This window comes from Lepisosteus oculatus, chromosome 7 (assembly GCF_040954835.1).
Source record: "Lepisosteus oculatus isolate fLepOcu1 chromosome 7, fLepOcu1.hap2, whole genome shotgun sequence".
In the NCBI taxonomy this organism is placed as follows: domain Eukaryota; kingdom Metazoa; phylum Chordata; class Actinopteri; order Semionotiformes; family Lepisosteidae; genus Lepisosteus; species Lepisosteus oculatus.
In genome coordinates, this window is record NC_090702.1 from 33,878,494 (window position 1) to 33,899,118 (window position 20,625).

General features: G+C 36.5%; 1 protein-coding gene across 2 annotated transcripts in view; it reads left to right on the top strand.

The window, feature by feature from the left end:
• fbxl13 (F-box and leucine-rich repeat protein 13) overlaps positions 1 to 20,625 on the top strand; it is a 71,470-nt gene that overhangs the window by 45,405 nt on the left and 5,440 nt on the right. Inside the window, exons 13-18 of one of the 2 annotated variants that reach the window (XM_006633466.3) lie at positions 7,740 to 7,838; positions 10,949 to 11,069; positions 11,964 to 12,126; positions 14,597 to 14,716; positions 14,804 to 14,930; positions 19,641 to 19,724. In XM_006633466.3, coding sequence (XP_006633529.2) covers positions 7,740 to 7,838; positions 10,949 to 11,069; positions 11,964 to 12,126; positions 14,597 to 14,716; positions 14,804 to 14,930; positions 19,641 to 19,724 — 714 coding nt within the window. The remainder of the gene's footprint in view (positions 1 to 7,739; positions 7,839 to 10,948; positions 11,070 to 11,963; positions 12,127 to 14,596; positions 14,717 to 14,803; positions 14,931 to 19,640; positions 19,725 to 20,625) is intronic. The other variant, XM_015352631.2, reaches the window with a different exon arrangement.

Sequence of the window (20,625 nt, forward strand, 5' to 3'; positions counted from 1 at the left end):
ATACTGTATGTCAACTATTTAACATGAGTGAATAACATGCACAAAAAGAATACTGAGTACAAAATTTCTCTAAACTGTACAATACTGTGTGCAGATCCTATCAGATTCTTGTTAAAAGTAATCTCCTTTGTTGTTTCCAATTCTGGCTCAGCATAGTATCTGCGCGGAAAGAGTGCACAGGATTTATGAAGAACGTTCTTTGGAAGGCTGTGACAAACTTTAAGTGTCTATTTTCCAGTCTTTCCATTCCATGATATGTTACTTTCAAAGAAACCAGGCAATCTGTGCCTATGTGCTCAACTGACTGATTGCTTCTGTGTTTCCTTCCAGATTATGGTTCAGACACATTCCACCAGAGATGTACATAGTGAGGAGATCACTACAGTATGTTAGTCAGGCAAAAAAAAGCTTTGGTGTCAGTATATACCCCTACAACTTGGAGCACACTTTGTTTGATGCAGTTTTGAGTTCAGGCATAAATACTGTCATGAATCGTGAATCTGACTGATTGCAATTGAAGGAATGAGGTTCTAGTCTCTGCCATCAATAGTTCTAATCTGAGTGTGGCAGATATATATTTGATGTGTATTTATCCCTTTTTCCAAAGAATTCCAAAGAATTTGCTTTTTTGGCTATATTCCATATAAAATTGTACTCCAGAATGCTACTACTCCTGTTATATCCCTGTTATTGAAAAAATACAGATCACACTTTGTCTAAGCTATCCATCTGTCCCTTTGATTTACTCTGGTGGCAAGCTGTTTGCTAACTTATCACACTGGCCAGAGGCATAACAATCAGAAGGAGATGGATACTTCCTGTCTAGTAACATCTGTTGCCCTCCTCCTGTGCCATTCTTTTGGTGGACATCAAGAAAGCTTTTGATGGGCTTGAGTAAGAATAGTTATGGCCCGTGCAAGATCACATGGACCAATCTAAGTGCTCTAATGCGTGCTCACATCATAAGATGAGTTTAACCTCTGAAGCTCGAGGAAAGTGAAGGCCAGTGCTCACTGGCCAAGTGGGATCCCAACACCGTGTGTAGAAAAGCCCACCTTTGGCCCATCTCATCCACACCACTGGAGAGGTGAAGCATAAGCACATGTGATAGGATCTGAAAGATGGCAAGCTCTGCCTGGGCAGGGTGAAGTCAGAGGAAACTCTAGTGGTGGTCTGTAGCTGTCCTGACATGCAAATTGTTTGTCCATTGAAACGAAACAATTATTTTGCAAGTGCTGGACACTCGAATGTCTGCTGTCCTATTTGGGCTATGAACAGGGTAGATAAGGGTACTTTTAAAGTTAGTTGAACAGCTGTTTTGTAAAAAATATGCGAAATGTAGGAATGTAGTTTGATATGCATGTGACCCATATATATACAGTATGCCATATATAACAAGAGAGCATTACTCAGCAGATGTTCTGGTGGTCTTTATAACATCTGGTGTAACTTCTGTTGGACACCAGAAATGTAATTTCCCTCCTGTTTGTGCTTTTCTTATCCATGAGAGCATGTTCTTCACTGTCCTGTTTGTTATCGTGACCATTTATATTGGAGTACATTGCACAGTTTTCAAAGTACAGCTTTCTGAATAGGTCTGTTAATGTTAGGAGCACCTTGCATATCCTTCCAATCTCAATGCAAAAAAGCCAAAACAGATGATAATCCCGAAAATATTAATACGATTCCTACCTGTTTGTTTTCACTACACTATCACCTCCAATATTACTATAAAAGTGGAACAAAGATTATTAATATTACTAGTAACCTGCCATTACATTTTAAGACTTATTATATTCTTGCAGAAATATGGTGTTGGACAGTTTTACTCTTTGTAATATAAGCAGGACACGCACACTGTTACAGTTTGAGAATTTCAGTTTGCAGTGTGACACTTACAAAGGCCCTTCAAAAGAGTTGTTATTTAAATTATTTGTCAACAGCCACATCACATTTAATTCTATTTGTAAACAACCATTTGGTTTAATGAATGATTTTGTACTTAGTGAATGTTTTTGTACTTTTATTTAGCCTAAAAAAAATCCAACATAAAACACATTAAATAAAAACACATGCAAAATCTGTGATGGAGTGTTTGTTTTCATGTGGTTACATTTGTCTACTAATAAACATTTCCTCCAGTGGGCCTCTGCTTGAAACAAAGACAGTGCTGATGATGCTTTGATGTGTACCAGTCTAAAGCTCATGTGTATTTGTTAGCTCTGGACCTAATAAGGAATTCTTCCCTCGTCTGTTGATACATCTCTCAGAATGATCTGCTCTGTAACATTAACGGAGCTCTTCAGCTGTAGAGTAAATGGTAAGACATTAGTTATAAACATTTAAAAAGCTTTTATGTGTTTGTATTATATTGCTTCCACTAGTAGTATTTCCATGCAAAATATATTTTACTTATTCTTTTGGGGTTTTTAGATATCTATCTGCACTATGAAAGCATTTTCTTTCTTGCATAAACTGTGCAGAATAGGATTCAATGGTTATAAAAAATATATAATATTTTTTAAAATATACAATAACTTAACACAGGAATAATACATAATAATTATAACAGATTACTGTGCAAAAAAACCCTATACTGTGCTTCTGTTTGTGTAATTTATACAGGAAGTTGAGTAATTCTGCCTTCAATGATATGTTTGCCATCCAGTGCTAACTCATAGATGCCTGTATTTGTGCTTACAGTGGCCTGTTTTAGTTTGAAATGATTTAGGTTGCAAACACTATAAACAACTGCTGTGCCCACATAAAAACACCTATTAAAAATCCTTAAAACCTTAAATAGAATTTACTGAAAATAGCTCATATGATGAAACACTTGTTTTGTTTTTATCTGTGTCCTGATAAATGCATACTGTATGTTTCTCTAATTTCAATAACATCATGCTTTATTTATGTTAAAAAATATGGTTTCCTGGAAATCTAAATATACTTAGAGGGAGAATTTACAGTACAAGCCAAGTGAAGACCATTTTCTTTTTGGGTTTGCAGGTCTTGCTTAACTGACTTTTTTGAGATCTTTAAACAATCAACAGCAGTAATGAACAACAGTATGTGATATGGGATATTTACAGATTGTTTTGAAATTATATATTTTCAGAAGGCTTTTAATAAAGTTTGTCATAAAGGCTTAATTTTCAAATAGCAGTCACTAGTCATTCTAGGTAAGGCATTTGCTTCAGTTAAAGTAATGGTTAGTGCATTGAACAGAGAGTACAGATACAGTATGTGGTGAATGATGGATAGATAGATAATACTTTATTAATCCCGTAGGGAAATTGATGTGTAACAGCAGTCCAGCCCAAGACAAGCAAAAACAGACATCAGAATAGTTATAAAACAAAAGACAACAAAATAAATAAAAATAAATAAAAAATAAATACATAGGTGTGTGCAAAATGTGATGATTATAGTCTCTGTAAAAACAATAAAATATGTGCAAAATGTGCATAGGTTTATACAGACTGATTGTCCAAAAAGTACAATGGAGCAAACATGCTGTCGATAGACGAGCAAATGAAGGGCTAACAGTCCTAGTCTAGGGCAGCATTATGCACCCTGCCAGCCGCCTGGAGGAAAGACCTGCGGAAACGTTCCCTTGAACACCGTAGCTGGAGCAGTCTGTTGCTAAAAGTGCTCCGCTGCCCAGTAACAGTCCCATGAAGCGGATGTATGGGGGTGGTATAATTACTGGAGTACCACAAGGATCAGTAGTAGGACCACTTTTCTTCCTAATTTATATAAATGATTCTAGATCAAAGAATTAGAAAAAGGAGGATTTGTAGAGGTTGTGGAAACAACAAAGAAAGATAAAAAATATTTAGATAAAATTCAAGACTGGAAAAACACCTAGCAGATGATAGTTAACATAGACAAGTGAAAAGTATGACAATCACTTATCAAAATCAAAAACTGTATATAGAAAATGGGTAACACTGAGCTTCTATTAGAAGATATGTATGAAAAAGATATGGAAGTTTATGCTGACACATTATTCACATATTTTCAACATTGTGGTTAAGCAATAAAAAAATGTTAATTCAATTAAATTCAACTTTATTGTCATTAAACGTACACAGGTGCATAGTATAATGAAAAGTGTTTCTCATTAGTCACTCAGGTGCAGTATATAAATAGGACAGAAGATAAGACAATAGACAGTTACACAATAGCAATAACATAACATAAATAACATGTAATCAAGTAATCAAAACTGTGCAAAATTCCACAAACAGAGAAAATATAACAGGACAAAAACAGTGCAAGGTAATTCTTGGAACAGTGCAAAAAAATAGTATGGTTAAAAGTAGTATGGTTAATTAATAAATATTAAATATTATTATGCCTGTTACAGTTTTACTGGGCTATCGAGGGGACAGTACAATTTCGGCTTACATGTGTGTGTGGTGGTGTAGGAGTACAGTCGTTGTGGGTACAGGAGGGCGTTAGGAGAGATCATAATAAGGTGGAAGGAAGTGGGGGCGTCATCAACTTGACAGCTCTGGGGAAGAAGCTATTTTGGAGTCTAGTTGTGTGCGACTGGAGTGACCGGAACCTTCTGCCAGATGGTAGGGGTATAAACAAGTTATGACTGGGGTGAGTGGGGTCAGACATAATTTTGGTGGCTTTTTTCAGACTCCTGGTGTTGTATATTTCCTGGATGGATGGTAAGGCACTGCCGATGATGTGTTGGGCAGTTTTGACCACCCGCTGTAGTGCCTTACGGTCGGATGTGGTGCAGTTGCCGTACCAGACTGTGATGCAGCTGGTCAGTATGCTCTCCACCGTACATCTGTAGAAGTTGGTGAGGATCCGTGGGTGTAGGTGTATTTTCTTCAGCCTTCTCAGGAAGTACAGCCGCTGTTGTGCCTTCTTGATGAGACTGGAGGTTTTCAGTGTCCATGTAAGGTCCTTAGAGATGTGAACACCTAGGAATTTGAAGTTATTCACCATCTCCACCACAGACCTTTCTATGTAGATGGGGGAGTGAACTTTTCCTTGTCTTCTGAAGTCAACAATCAGCTCTTTGGTTTTGCTGGTGTTGAGACATAGGTTGTTGGTTCGGCACCAGTCTGCGAGTTGTTTTATCTCCTCCCTGTAGGCAGTCTCATCGTTGTCAGTGATCAGGCCCACGACTGTGGTATCGTCAGCATACTTGGTGATGGTGTTTGTGCTGAACTTAGCAGTACAGTCGTGGGTGAACAGGGAGTAAAGCAGTGGGCTGAGCACACAGCCTTGAGGGGCACCGGTGTTAAGGGTGAGTGTGTTGGAGGTGAGGTTGCCAATCCTGACAGTCTGGGGTCTGCTGGTGAGGAAGTCTAGGATCCAGCTGCAGAGGGTTGTATCTAAACCTAGAGCCCTGAGTTTGGTTGAAAGTTTTATGGGTATGATGGTGTTAAATGCTGAGCTAAAGTCAATGAACAGCATTCTTGTATAGGTGTTCCTTTTATCCAGGTGGGTTAAATGCATAGAATATAAATCAAGTGACATTCCAGTTAAGAAGCTAGTATGGCCTCATTTAGAATAGTGTCTGCAATTTCGGTCAACATGTTCCAAAAACAAATACTGTTGCTCTGGTATCAGTCCAGATACAGTACATTACTTAAAGGAATGACCTAAACTGACAAGCTAGAAAATTAATGGGACCTAATTCAAGTATTCAAAATCCTCAAAGGCAATGACAGAGTTAACCCTATTTATTCTTCTTCAAAATCAACAGTAAAACATAGACCAGAAACTGAAAATGTGCAAGTGCATTTAATCCTAAGAATAGGAGGCATTTCCTTAAACGAAGGGTTGTGTGAGTAAGGAATAAGGGGGCTAGGCAAGTTGTTGAAAGCATTGCCTTCTTTCAAAAACAGCTGGATTAGCAAACAAACAGATTAGATGAGCCATCTCTCATTTTTAACAGTTCTTATGTTCTTTTAAATTGACCAATACAGATTAAGCTCAGCACATCCCTTGTTAATTGTTTAGATCATCCTGAATCCTCTGTGCACCCCAGTCTTCTGTAGAAGTGTAACAAAGAATTAATGGGATAGTGAAAAATAATAAATGTGACCTTTACATTCTTACAAGTCATTTTGATGAACATTAAACTAGCTAACATACAGTAGATGGTATTTGTGTATTAAAAGGTTGAAATAAAATTAAGGAAATTAGTCCTACCAAGATTGGGATGGTTGTGCAATGGTAAGCTCTGCTGCCTCACAGTGCCGATTCACTGGGTTCGATTCCTATCTGTGTGGAGAGTTTTTATGTTCATTTGAGTTTCTTCCAGGTACTCCGATTTCTTTCCACAGTTCAAAAACATACTAGTAAGTTAATTGGCTTTAAGGAACATTGACCCTGTTGTGAGTGTGTGTGTGTCTGTCTGTGTGTCTGACCTGTGATGGACTGGCATGTCTGTGCGTCTGACCTGTTTTTGATAAAGTCGTTAGAAAATGGATGGATGGATAGTTTCATCAACAACATTCAAGCAGTAATACCTGATTTTTCCCTTTTCAGATAGAAATTACTGTACATGTAGTTATAGATTAAATTATTTGCTGGTTGCCTGAGTATCAGTGATAAAAATGATAATAAAGGTCATTATACTAGAACATACTGGACATTGTATGGGCTCTGTACCTATTTTGATTGGGGTGTCAAGTTTTTCAGGATGCCTTCCATCCACAAAACAAAATCAAGACCTCTGTCGTTTTCTCTGATGGGTCACTAGTAGACATGCTTATAGGACTGTCTCAATGATAACAGAAACTTTGCATCAAAAGTGGAACGGATAAAAACTGATTGACAGAACATTACAAAATTATTATCAATTTAACAACAAGGAGCACAATTTCTGGTAGAGCAGGGTATAGAGGTCTAAGAGTGCTTCAACAGTCTAGTTTTACTTTTCACTTGTTCATGGTCTAAACTATTTAGAGGTCCGAAAATGCTTGCATTAAGATAAAGTGCTCGAGAGAGCTGCAGTATGAAACATTGCATTTAGAGCTGAACCCTGGACACATACTGTAGCTTGACAGGAAGACCACCAGGCTGGCCCTTTTCAGTGAAGACTGTGTGCTTTAATGGGATTTGTAGACTGAAGCTCCAATCTTCCAACTTACAATCATTACATTTAAGATACACTAGGTGAAGCAGCTGAGAGAAATTACCTCTGAATCTGAATCAGCAGGGAAGCAGATAAAATGGAAAAAACTGGAACAAATCCCTGCTGCTCTTTATGTCAGGTTAATTTCACAATGCAACTCTTTGAAGATGTGTATCTTTCTTAACAATATGGAACATTACATAATAACATTCTTTGTTAACCTTTAAATTATGCAGAACTAATTTTAAGATTCTTGTTCATTGAGGGCTACTAATACAGTATAATTCTGAACTTTCAGGCGATGTGAATTGGCAAAAGGCAATAACTGCTTTTACAAATTACTTGCATTGCCAGAAAATTAACACAGCTTTAGACAGATGACAAAAAAGCTGTTTTTTTTCCAACAGGCCTTGACATTATAGTATATCTCTTCTGTAATTTTTTTCAGTCTAGGAAACTACTCTCCATTGCTCCATCTCAGAATATTTTCTAATCTCTCATAAACATTTAAATGAAAGGAAAGTCTATACTAATAGGAAAAAGCAGCCATACACACGTGACGTGTCTAATTTTGGCAGCCGGATGTATTCCTTGCTCCAAATGAAACAGCTTTCGGTCTTCCTAGATCTCAGTGGAGGGATTCAGATACATAGCAGAGGGATGTGGATGGATTCAGCACCTGGAATTTAATGACATGCCAACTCTTACAGACAGCTGTATACTGGTAAGAATGAAGTTGATACAAACTTAAATTAATGTTAAGACACTGCTTTCCAACATTTCTTTCACAGCATACAGTACCATGGAAATATAATTTTTTCCCTTACCATTTTACTGCTGAGTTTCTTAAAGCAGTGCTGTTTTTCAGTGGTCTCCAGTGGTATTGCAGTAGCCAGAAGGTTCAGTGTTCTTCAGCAACATCAAGCTTATTTAACTGTGCTCTTTCATTTGCAGGCGTTAAAAATCTCACATGTTCTAGCTGGACTATTTGCAACAACTTAGGCTTAGCAGCTTGCTGAGGTTGATGGCATACCCATTTTTGTGAGATATTGCTTTTTGTAAAGAAAGGAGATGATATTGTGCCTAGTCAGTATAGACTATATAAAACCCTTCCTCCCAGAGTAACAGGACTCAGTGGAATTCAGCATGTTACAGAAGTGACATATCCCTGCTTAGACCCAGTCAAGCCTGCGATATAGTCATATACAGGTAGATTGTGTTTGTGGAGCCCCATAATATGATTTTTATTTTTTCTGTGTTAAGAAAGCACATTACAGTACAGTACGTGTCTTACACAATATGGATACGGATATGGATAAGGTTGCCGGTTAAAATCCCGTGGCCAGCAGAGAAATCCTACTCTGTTGTTCCCTGAGCAAGGCCCTTAACCCCAACTGCTCCAGGGGCGCCGTATAAATGGCTGACCGTGCGCTCTGACCCCAAGCTTCTCTCCCTGTCTGTGTGTTTCATGGAGAGCAAGCTGGAGTACTCGAAAAGACAAATTCTTAATGCAAGAATTTGTATATTGCTAATAAAGTGATCTTATCTAAATCTGGATGTGGCAGACTGCTTCCAATGGCCAGAGGGTTGAAAATGCCAGGATATTTGCCTGTGACCTGGATAGCTGGATATCTCCCAAAACTATTCCAAAATACTGCATCAAAAGAAGTTTGTGAGCTCAAGAGGAAGCCTGAAAGCTGTCAAAAACAGAGATCCAGAACAGCAACAATCTTAGGACAAGACCAAACTAATAACATATAGTAGTGGTAGTCTGATTAAATCCATCACTTAAATGCAATGTGCTATTTTAAAATTAGTTTATGTGTGGTATAGATTGAAGAAGAGTGTACTGGAGTTTGTAATATTTTAGATATACTGTAGTATGGTCTTCAGCATCTGAGGCAAAAGATATGGCCAGATGGCTTACAAAACTCTGGTTTGCAGAAAATGAAATAATTGAGTAGTGAACAAAGGGACTTATTTCATTTGGACATGAGCTTTTATTTCAACATGTTTTTTGAGTTTCTCAAGATCTTTTTGTGGATATCTGCCAACATAGAATGATACTTGTATTGTTTTGACAACTTCGGCAGAATCTTCTGCTGGCACAGCAACATGCAGTATTTACTGGAAATAATCTGTTTTATTGATCAATGAAACTCTAATGGGAAAACAAAGAATGCCATTTCCACAGTTTTAATCCATCTTGTACAATATTCTTGTTATAACCTGTGAGAATATGGAATCCCAATTCAAACAACTTTGTTCATGAGAATGTTATCTTTACACATACTAAGTATGTAAAGATTAAGTAGTGAAATGATCTTTAGTATTACATACTGTATGCTGAGGTCTGTAAAGCCCCTTACCCTTTACAGACCTCAGCATACAGTATGTAATACTAATGGAGTTCAGGCAGGCTGTAATAAAAACACAGAATTCAATATGAATTCAAGATTATTGAAAAGAAGTACTGTATAGAAAGTGTATTCATTTTAATTTGCAAAGTGTATTTGCCTTTCTCTGTTTCCAGAAATCATATTAAAATTTAATTTCATGTTTGCATTTGTGGCTTTCCACTAGTAAAAAAACAAAATAATGTATACTATACCTGTCACCACAGACATAATGTTCTTGTTTTATTACAATGATAACCCCCTCACAACCCATTATCTTGCATGTAAGAGCCTGACTGTTTATATAAAACTTTCATATGGTACGTGTATCGTGCAGGAACTTTCAGTCTAGGGATCTCGAGCCAGTTAGTGTAGTCCTTTTGTTGACAGCAAGATTAACTTTTCAGTTGCACAACCAAGTTACACATACTTCCCCTTTGGATGCTTTGCAATGCTATGTCTGGCAGTGCAGGAAATGAAAATGAAGAAAAATAAAACAAATTTAGGTATATGGGCACAAAGCCAGGTTTAATTAAAAACCACTATCATGTTCAAGCTTTGGCTTCAGTTCTGGGATGATAAGAAATTGGAGGAATGCTAGGGCAAACAATGACATTTTGGAATACAGTACTTGGGTATAATGCATCTTAAATCACCTGTTGAGCTATGAATTCCTTGCAAGACATGGTAGAGATCATGATTTATGACAACATTAGCTTACTGTTATGCTGCAACTTCATCATTTGTAAAAAAAGTAAAATTAATTCTCTACTTCAGTAATCATAAATATTTGTTTTTATTTGTTCATGACATAAGACCTTTAAATATTTATACTGTATAAATAACTACTGACATATGTACTATTGGAATAACTATTGATACGGTACACTGTATGTATCTATACTGAAGGCTGACCTAATATTCAGGGCATAAAAGACACAGTAGCAATTTTTTGAGTCATCTGCACAGAAGGAACCTTAAAAGGAGCTGACTATACCATCTGCATTTGCCCACAGAGTTCTTATTGTTCGTATTGTTGCAGTGCATGACATCCAAGTTATTTGTGATTCTTGGAGTCCTAAAAATACCCCGCTCTCAGCATCTCAAAATATATTTCTTGGATGAATTTGCAGAATACAGAAATGAAATAGCACTGCACAGAATGTCTTTTTTTAAATGAAAGAAACTACAACATTGCATTTCATGTCTTTAAAGCCTCCTTTCATGCCTTATGTTTTCTAGAGCAATTTGCAAACAATTCAAAACCTAACCACCTGTGGAATTAATTACTGTATGCATTGTGTAAATGGAATGATATAATGCGAAATGAAACGAAATGGCAATAAAATGAGATAAGCACTTAAATGTGTACCTAAAGCAAAGCCGAGAACTTTCACAAAAGCGTCTAATAATCAGTGTTTCCCCTCCTTGTTCACAGGCAGTAGTTTCAAAGTGCCATCTTCTTCGCACAGTCTCCCTACTGGACACGCCTCACCCCTCAGACACTGCCTTCAAGGCCATTGCTGAAGTCTGTAAGCTGAAACAGATAAAGATCGAAGGTCAGAGATGACGCTTCTTCTTTCATGTCTATGTGAATGTGTGCAAAGAATCTAGTGGGCATAAGGGTGGCCAGGACAGAAAGGCGTTCTCTGTCTCTGGGTTTTAAAAAAGGCTAGAAGAGCTGAAACGAAAATAGCAGTGTAAACTATAAAATAAGCATGGAGAAGAAAGGATTCCATTTCCAAATAATTCTGTAGCTCCGGTGGGGTTTTTTTTGCTGGGAAGCATTGGATTACAGACGACCTCTTTCCATCAATGGTCCTGTAAAGCTCTCTCTGGGGCAGAATGAGATCATCGTTGGAAAAGATTATTCTGGATTGCATTGGTGTCCGGAGATTAAAGAATTAATTAACATTACATGTGCTCCTGAATTAAAAATGCACATGCAATTTGCTTAGCTTGTATTATGTATATATATATATGTGTGTGAAAAATAAAAATTGGGATACTTTTTAAGAAACGTGAAAAAAAATAAAATTTGAATCTGAGTATTGCAACAAATATAAATGGTAATCATGCACAAAAGATTAAAATAAATGTTAAAAATTCAGCTTTCTGAGTGAATTTAGAAAAGATATAGTAAAAATGCTCATTTTTTCTGTTAGTAGTAGCTACTGTCAATTTGCTCAAATTATATTTTTATTTTGCACCAAAGTTGACCTTATTTAATCATTGTAACATAAAATATGTGAATATTGTATATACATAAACTGTATCTACATACATACTGTAACTATGTTTAGATTGTGTACATTTCTCCTTAAAAGTTCTAGCTAAAAATGTATCTGTTCATTTATAGTTATTTAGTTATTGCATTGCAGCAGGATACAGAAGGTTTAAAAAATACTATTTTTGTCACGAATTGCTTGTAACATCTTGGCACATGTCCATAGGTAACAGTCGCATGACTGATACAAGCTGGAAAGCTTTCTGTAAGAGCTCACCCTGTCTGAGCCACATCTATGCTGCTGACTGTCCTAAAATAACTGACATCAGTCTCAAAGCAATAGGGGCTCTGAAAAACCTGACGGTTCTGAATGTTGCTGACTGCATTAGGTAAGTTATCATTATTACATCTAGTGCAGAAAATCATTATTTCGTTTAGCTAATAATTACGACACAAAACTTCAGCTTAAGGTAATTGACTGTAACTAATGTTTAAACTGGTTAGAAATTAAAATAAAATATCCATTCTGTTGTATGATCATGTCTTGATTTATAACAGTAACTGAATCATGTTTAGTTCACACTTTACTTACTTCCAAAAACTACTTCTTTGAGCTTAAACAATCTACATTTGGGCTCATCTTACCTTTCTTCAGCAGAATAGTTAGGGTTAGGGTTAGGACAGTAAGATGACAACAATACTCGAGTTTTCCTTTCGAGTCCAAAAACATCACAGTGTTTTCCATGGGCATGTAGTGAAAACCAGCACCTCAGAATACATAAGAATGTGGTTGCTGGTTTTGTTTAGCATCTACCTTAGATAGGGTAGAATCTTTGGTTCTCTTTTTGATAACCAACTGATTTACAATAATTCCTTCCATTTGTATAACACCTTTTATAATAAAGTCTTAAAGTGCTTTACTCATACAGTAGAAGGGGCCCACTTCATCTACTGCTAAAGTACTACACTCACCTGTGTGGCAGACAGCAGCCACTATGTGCCAGCAGCCCCATAACACAGTTCAGGGAGAACTTTATTTGGGTCAGATTGCACAAACCCAGTGTGAGTTCCATTGTGGAGCCTTACCTCCCAACAATCCAGCAATCATGTAAAAATGGATAAAGAAAAAGAGAAACAGGATCTGGATTCCAGTCATAATTAGTTGTCTTCTGTACTTCAGGAGCTGAAGGTAATACTTTATGTTCAGTGCAGTGACTTCAGTAAGACACACCAGCAGCTACTGTATAGTAACCCATTTAAGCTCAGCAGATGTGAGCCTGGTCAGTACCTGGATGGGAGACTCCTGTGAAAGCTAAGGTTGCTGCTGGAAAAGATGTTAGTGGAAACAGCAGGGGGTGCTCACTCTGCAGTCTATGTGGCTCCTAATGCCCCAGTATAGTGATGGGGTCACTATACTGTTAAAAAGGTGCCGTCCTTTAGAGGAGACGTAAAATCGAGGTCCTGACTCTCCGTGGTGATGTAAAATCCTGGGGAATTTCTTGAAAAGAGGAGTTACCTGCTGTCCTGGCCAAATTTCCCCCTGACCTTTACCAATAATCGCCTTCTAATAATCCCCATTTTTGAATCAGTGTCATTACTCTGCTCTCCTCCCCACTGAGAGCTGATGTGTGGTGAGCGTTCTGGCACAGTATGGCTGCCGTCGCATCATCCAGGTGGATGCTGCACATTGGTGGTCGTGGTGGGGAGTCAACATTACCTGTAAAGCGCTTAGAGTCGAGCGTCCAGAAAAGTGCTATACAAGTGTAAGGAATTATTATTATTTATTTACATTCTTCCTCCAATTAGTGCAAGCTCTCCTGTAGAGCACTATGGAACTTTCACGATAATAATGGTAAGTTACAAAAAAGCATTATTTATCATTGTAAAACCTTTCGCAGTATTTTTTGCCTGAAATAATGTTTATCTGATGTTCCCTTGAATTAAAAAATAAAGCAAATCATTCATTTTTTGTTGTTATAAAAAGGTTTCTCTTTTGAAAATGTGCAAATCACATGAGACAATTAATTATAGACAGTCCTCACATAAATTATAAAAAATATAATTTATTGTACCATGAAAATAATTTAAAAAAATACTCTTCAGTTCTATCTATAACAGGAAAATTGATTTAAGATGTGAATGATCTTGCCAGACTATTAAGCAACAGTTTGGAAATCACGGGTAATTCAATTAATTTAAATTTGCCTTAACAGTTTCCCTTGCAGTACAGTATATATACAGATGGATATCTGTATCTGTGCAGTTCACAATGAGGTATTTTCTATCTGAAGTTTGAAAAGAGCATTCCGTGAACTGCCAAGCAATTTTCTTATCAAATGGTCAGTTCTGATGGTATCCACTGTATGATGCATTGGAGGTCTTTAACTTTCAGTTTGTTGGCAAAACCATTGAGGTGAAATTGTGCTGTTTCGATATGTGAATATACTGTACATTAATCCTCCACATTGTTTTGAGAGACAAAAATACAGCTTAACATGATTTATTGTACTGCCACATTAAATTCAGAAATATTATACAGTGCTGATGCTATACTTTACTATTCACCCCTGTTAAGGATATAAAAAGTGGAAAAACAACAAACACCTTTTTGAATATTATGAACAAAAGATCCCCGTTAAGATACACTTTTACATTGAAGGCATTTATAGTTCATTGCAGTTCAAAGACAACAGAAATGCTGCAAATATTCTTGTCTGGGCTCATAATTCACTGATCGGCATATCTTAAAGGAGTATACAGGTATCTTTGGTTTTAAGCCCCGAACAAAGAGCACTCCAGAACAATCGTCTCAGTGGATATCTCTCAATGAATTGTGTCTGTTTATGTTTGCTGCTTCAGGGTGAGCGACACAGGAGTCAGATACCTTGTGGAAGGACCGTCAGCAGGGAAGATCAGAGAGCTCAATCTGACTAACTGTGTGCGTGTTAGTGATGTGTCGCTACTGAGAATAGCACAGAGGTATCAGCAATTTTACCTTAAGGTATTCAATCCTGTAATTTTGTGACCTCTCATCTGACAGCATGCCATATTTCACTCCCTTTTTAGGTGTAATAAATTGACCCAGTTGAGTCTGTGTTACTGTGAGCATCTGACTGATTCTGGGATTGAGTGGCTGAGTGGCTTGTCTTCCCTGATCCACATTGACCTTTCAGGAACCAACATCCAAGACCAGGTAGAGCCAGAGGGAAAGAAACTTGGTGAAGTGATCTGCATCATTTCCTGACAGGCTTAATGTTGTCTGATGTTTGTTCTTTAGGCAGTTTTGTAATTGACAACAGTCAGCCACACTGTGATACACACTAATCAGTAAAGTGTTTAACAGAAAGCTGTTGCTTATTAATGAACTTCAACTGACACAAAGATATCAAGCTGTGCTTTGATGTGATCATTATTAATGCCTTATTGCCAAAATAATTAGCGGAAACACACATCACTTTGTATTTCCATTAAATGTTCGTGTTTCAGAATATATGTTGAGCTGTATTGTGTTGTACTTGTAAGAATTTTACTGTATTTGGAACAAAAGCACTAAAGTTTCACAAAGTGTCTATAAAACATTCAATCCAACACATTTGATATAAGTTTTTTTTTTAATTTTGGAGTTCCAATACCTCTCTGGAACCGATGAGCTACAGAATATGAAAAAAAGTAAATCTTCTAGCATTGGAGATTTAAACAATGTGTTCTGCTATTGAAAATAGTTCATTTTGGAGGGGTGCTGCTCCTATACAATATGGCTATTACTAAAAAAAACAACGATTCCACACTTTGCGAGTGCTACAATCTCTGAGTTGTTCTCATGCCAAGCTGTCATTATAGCAACGCGAGTTCTTCCTAGTTTGCTAGCTCTGTGGGCTTTTATCAGTTCATCAGCTGTATACAGTACATGTAACTCTCCATTATCTTTTCCTCTTTGGAGAAACACGGGGCTTCAAATTCTAACAGATGTTTTTGCAAGTCTTTTGCTCATCGAAGGACCGGAAATCTTAAGACGACCTACCTTGCTAGTGTTTTTTACACGTGTTTCTATACCTTCTACAGTGCGTGCTTAAGGTATTCTCTAGGGGGTGAGGCTGTCTACATATCCAACATATAATCTATTAGAATTCAAGGACAAAACAAAAGGTTTGGCTTCATTTATAAACTGTCTGTCTTTCTGTTAAAGGCTTCACACAAGACTTTAACAGCTGGTTCTGTTTGGTATAGGAATTTGAATATGAAATGAAGATATTTCTAGGACAATATTTAGGATAATATTAATTTGACTTAAAAATGCTAATAATTGGGTGATTTTCTAAATCATTTTATTGATCTTTATTGAAGAGTATTCTTGAACCAGTATAGACAGTGTTTTATCATGCTTTAGTACCTGTGTGATCACAATAATTAAGGCAGAGAGATAGTACTGTATGTATTCCATGTTTTCAGTGAATAAAAGTAAATCATTCTGCCAGTTTGAGAGCTTGAGAGTTAAGAACATGTTGAGGAATGTAATTCGGAGCTGAGAGATCACAGGTGCTGTCTGAGCAGATGAGCCTTGAACAAGATGCAAGAGGTGTCCATAGGTGAGGGACTGAGCAGTGCACCACAGAGCAACAAGAGTGCAGAATAAAAGGCTCTGGAAGTGGGAGAACAGAAAGAAAGGTAGAACAAATTAGGAATAGAGGTGAAGGAAGAAACAAATGACTTAAGATGGGAGCAGAGTGGTTTTGAGCAAGAATAGCAATAGGGAGGAACTGGAGAAATTGAGTAGCGAGGAAGAGAGAAGACAAGCTGAGATGTGTAGCTTTAGCAGGGAGGCTGGTCAAGAGGGCTTTACAATAGCCTAGCTAGGGACAGCACCAAGTTCTTCCTTGTCAACTATGAATGCCAAGAATATTCCTCACGCAAACCTCGTGTTCCTGTTGAACTGTGTCTCCATTCTGGGCCTTTCATAGCAGCAGAAATGGATCAGGTTGGCTGACCGCACCGAGGTCATTCCCTTCCCTGACATCATTGATTCCAGGATTTCTTAGATATTTATATGGAGTTTTGAACCGTATCACTAAATTTCTTTACTGGTTTTATGGTAACATTTCGTATTTAGTTGCTTTTAGGTTTACAGTACATATGTTTTGTAACATTCTAACACCCCTGTTAATTAAAACTAAACTTCAGTTTAATGGGGTTTCAAGTTCAAGGCTTAAAACATTTTTACCAACATTTTACTGCCTCTTAAAACAGTCTGCACTCCAGTCTGTCCTTTAATTAATTTCTTTTGGACATTTTCTGTTTCTTTGTCCTAAAAACACATCACACGTCCCATGTCCATGTCAACCTCCAAGAAAACATTAACATCAGGCAATAAGTGCAAGCAGATTTATTGTAAAACAATATTATTTTGCTAATCATATTTTATGATATAGTATATAAAATGTAGTAAACAAATCTGATTCAGGTTAAGATGTTTTTTTTTTTAATCAGTGATAGAGTCTTAAATGTTAAACAGCTTTTTAATTATACTTCAGTTACATTTTCCATTAACAATTTGATGTAGCTGCCAGTGTGCCACGTTGTAAAGTAAGTACAGTGCTCTGGATGCATCAATTACTGCCATTTAAGTGTACCTATAGTTTATTTCCAATTATCATTTCCATTACCTAATATCTAACATTTGTCGGACTTATGGCTTTATAATTACTTGGTTCAGTTTTGACATCCTTTTGGATGGTCACTACATTACCAGTCTTTGGGTACTATCCATTTATGAACAGCTGCTGGAAGAGCTGCTGTGAATAACGTCTCGTTTTGTATAGTATAGTATATAGTATAATTGGTAGTATACCATTGGGTAATTAGGATTTATTAGCTTTGCCTATACAGTAGTATCCAAAACACGCCTGCCTCTTCTGTATGATTTAATATAGGACTTTCCTCTTCCACTGTCTGGGGCATGTTGTTGACTTCCTCCTTCGCTGTCACTGAGTGAAATACTCATTACAATATATCAGCCATTTCCATTTCGTTTTCTACATGTTTCCTATACATTTGTAGTTATTTAGTTTAGAGCCAATTGCAATATTCTCCTCCTTTAAAAAAATTGATTTTACAGAAATGGAAATGATATTTTAGAGAGATAACTTTTGTTGCCTGATCATCATTTATCATGTACCTAAATTTAACTTACTGCATATGTAATGCCATCCAAGTGCTTCAGCTTGTTTACGTTCAGGAATAGCCTCTGTAGTACCGAAGATAAATTAACGATTTCATTGTAAGAATACTGAAAGGGACTTTTTAAAACAAAACTTTTTATGCACTTCTCAGTTTTGAGTTTCAAAGCGACTAAGACAATAAAAGTGTTTGTTCAAAGTCCAGGATGACATCTTTCATCCAAACTCACATTTCAAGAAATAATATAACAGAATTTAGAAACATGTGATAAATAGCATGTACCGAGAATGGGTAGGCCTTTTTTTCTTAGAAGCTTTCTTTGAAATGGTAACAGTAGGAATATAAAGTATGCAAGTGCAATCTGCAATTTGCAAAGCTAAATCTCACTCCTGAACCCAAGGCATTCCTAAATGATGTACTGTGTGTGAATGGAATGAGAATTGGCTAATGCACAGGAAACAGAGTAGAAATATAGCAGTAGTAATTAGTTAACAGAGAACTGTTTTAGGATTACTGTGTTGTCACTGAGCAGTATTCACCTCTCAGTTTAATTACAGGCCTAGAGAGGAGAGGGTGGAATTGTTAGTGTAGTAGTCTGTCAGGAACTGAAAAGAGAAGAGACCCAATTTAAACTTAGAAAATGGACAATGATCTTATATGTTTGTGGAAATAGTCACCAGGCAAAAGAAAAACTTTTTTGGTGCATTGTGATGTATTAATTTGATCAAGGGAACTGATTTAGCATCAGTTTTGTCTTGAATGGAGACTTTTACTGTATTATAATGGCTTTAATGTATGGTAACTGCATTAGTCTTATTTGGGTGCTGTTAAGACCACTGACAGACATGGTCTGGTCAATTTTAGTTTTGTAAAAAGCAGGGTCTGGATACTCACTGTCACTGCAAACGTATGTAAACTTTTCATGTGTTGTGTGTGTTGTCCATCAGTCTTGAAAACAGATGTCTGTGTGTATTTTAAGTTGTTGCTTGTTTCCGAAAGCACATTGTTAGCACCAAAGTAGCCATATAACCATGCTTGACTTATGCTGACTAAAGGGGGTTGCAATATTGTCTTTGATACATGTAGATTCTAAGCAAACTGTTGTCAAGACCCGATTTTTCAGTAAAATGTGACCTTACGTATTTACACTATGTATTACAATTAGCATTGAGCTCAACTATCCAGGACAAGCATTTCATTTGTACAGTAGCAATATTATATGCTATTATTTAATTTCTACGATTAAGTCCCAAAATAACTAAATCTGATTCCGTCTTTTTTCCAAAACATTTTGTTTTCTGATGGGAAACATTAAATGATTTACAAATGTGAACATGTGCTGGTTATTTTGGAAGCTGTACACATTTGTTCTTCATGAAAAGATCAAAAAAGTAATGTGTAAGGCAAAATCATGTTAGCGTGACATGCATTTTTTTTATTATGAGAGATGTGTTCCAGATCCAACTCAAAATCAACACATTTTATTGCTTTATTATGACTTATTAGTTTTTATTTTTTGTTTTACATGTGTACGTTACAGTATGTTATGCTTCAATGTCATTTACAGAGCAAAGAATTAATGATAGACTTAAGTTCTCAAACCTCTACCATTGGGGTGAGAGCTTAGTTAAAAATTCAGTGTGCTGAATTTGGAGAGAAGCTTGGCCATTCTGTCTAAAGAAATCAACAATTAGTGATGTACTGTACATTTCTTTCTTTTTTTTAACAGAGTTTGGCGGCTCTTGGTAACAACACTGGTATTAAGAAATTAACTGTTTCAGAATGCCTTTGGATTACGGATGTTGGAATTGAGGTATACAATTGAAGTATTACATTTTTGGCCAAGAATGTGGTATATCTTGTACAGATTTTAAACCCAAAAAATATAGGATTCATAATGAAGTCACAATATATAAAGTATCTGTCAGTAGTAATCTTTAGTGTTTGTTGAAACCTTCACACTTTTAGTTTTCATTGTTTCTTTGACATTATTTTTAAATATCTTTTTAGGCTGTTGTCACCATTTTTATCATTGTTCAGTGTACAATATTTTTTATCACTTCAACAACCTAAATGTTTTTTGAACTTCTCAAAATTGTATGAGAGTTCTTTTTTGGCATAGCACAGGAAAGAGATTTGTTTCATACTGTACATGATCTCAACTTGATATGTTCAGAAAACATACTGCATCAAATTTGTAGAGGACAAAAAATGGGATAGCCAACAGGTTAAAAATACTGTATGTATTATAAGGACAATTGCAGATGCTTTTGAAAAAGATTTAGTTGTTTCTGTGGACTCTACATTATTCTCATTCAGATAATGTGGTGTAGCTATAAAAACATTCCTGCTACTCTGGCAAAATGAGTAAGATCATGTGGGTTCTTTAATTTTCTGTGAACAATTTGATGGTTGAGAATTGAATGGGAAATAGCTTAAAAGATTTATTTCACAAACCTACAAACAAGGCACAACACACAGACTAATACTGGCAAGCCCCTATAAACAGCTGGTGCTGTTACCCTTACCAGCAGTAAGTGGTTTTCAGGAAACGTTTGGTTATATATGTACAGTTGAGTTTCAAAACCCATCCAGCTAGAGTACTAACATTGACAACTCTTTTACAATCATAATTAAACATACATCTCTGTCTAGGAAAATGTAAACTGCTAAAATAACCCTGCACAGGCGAGCTTGTACACTAAGATAATTCT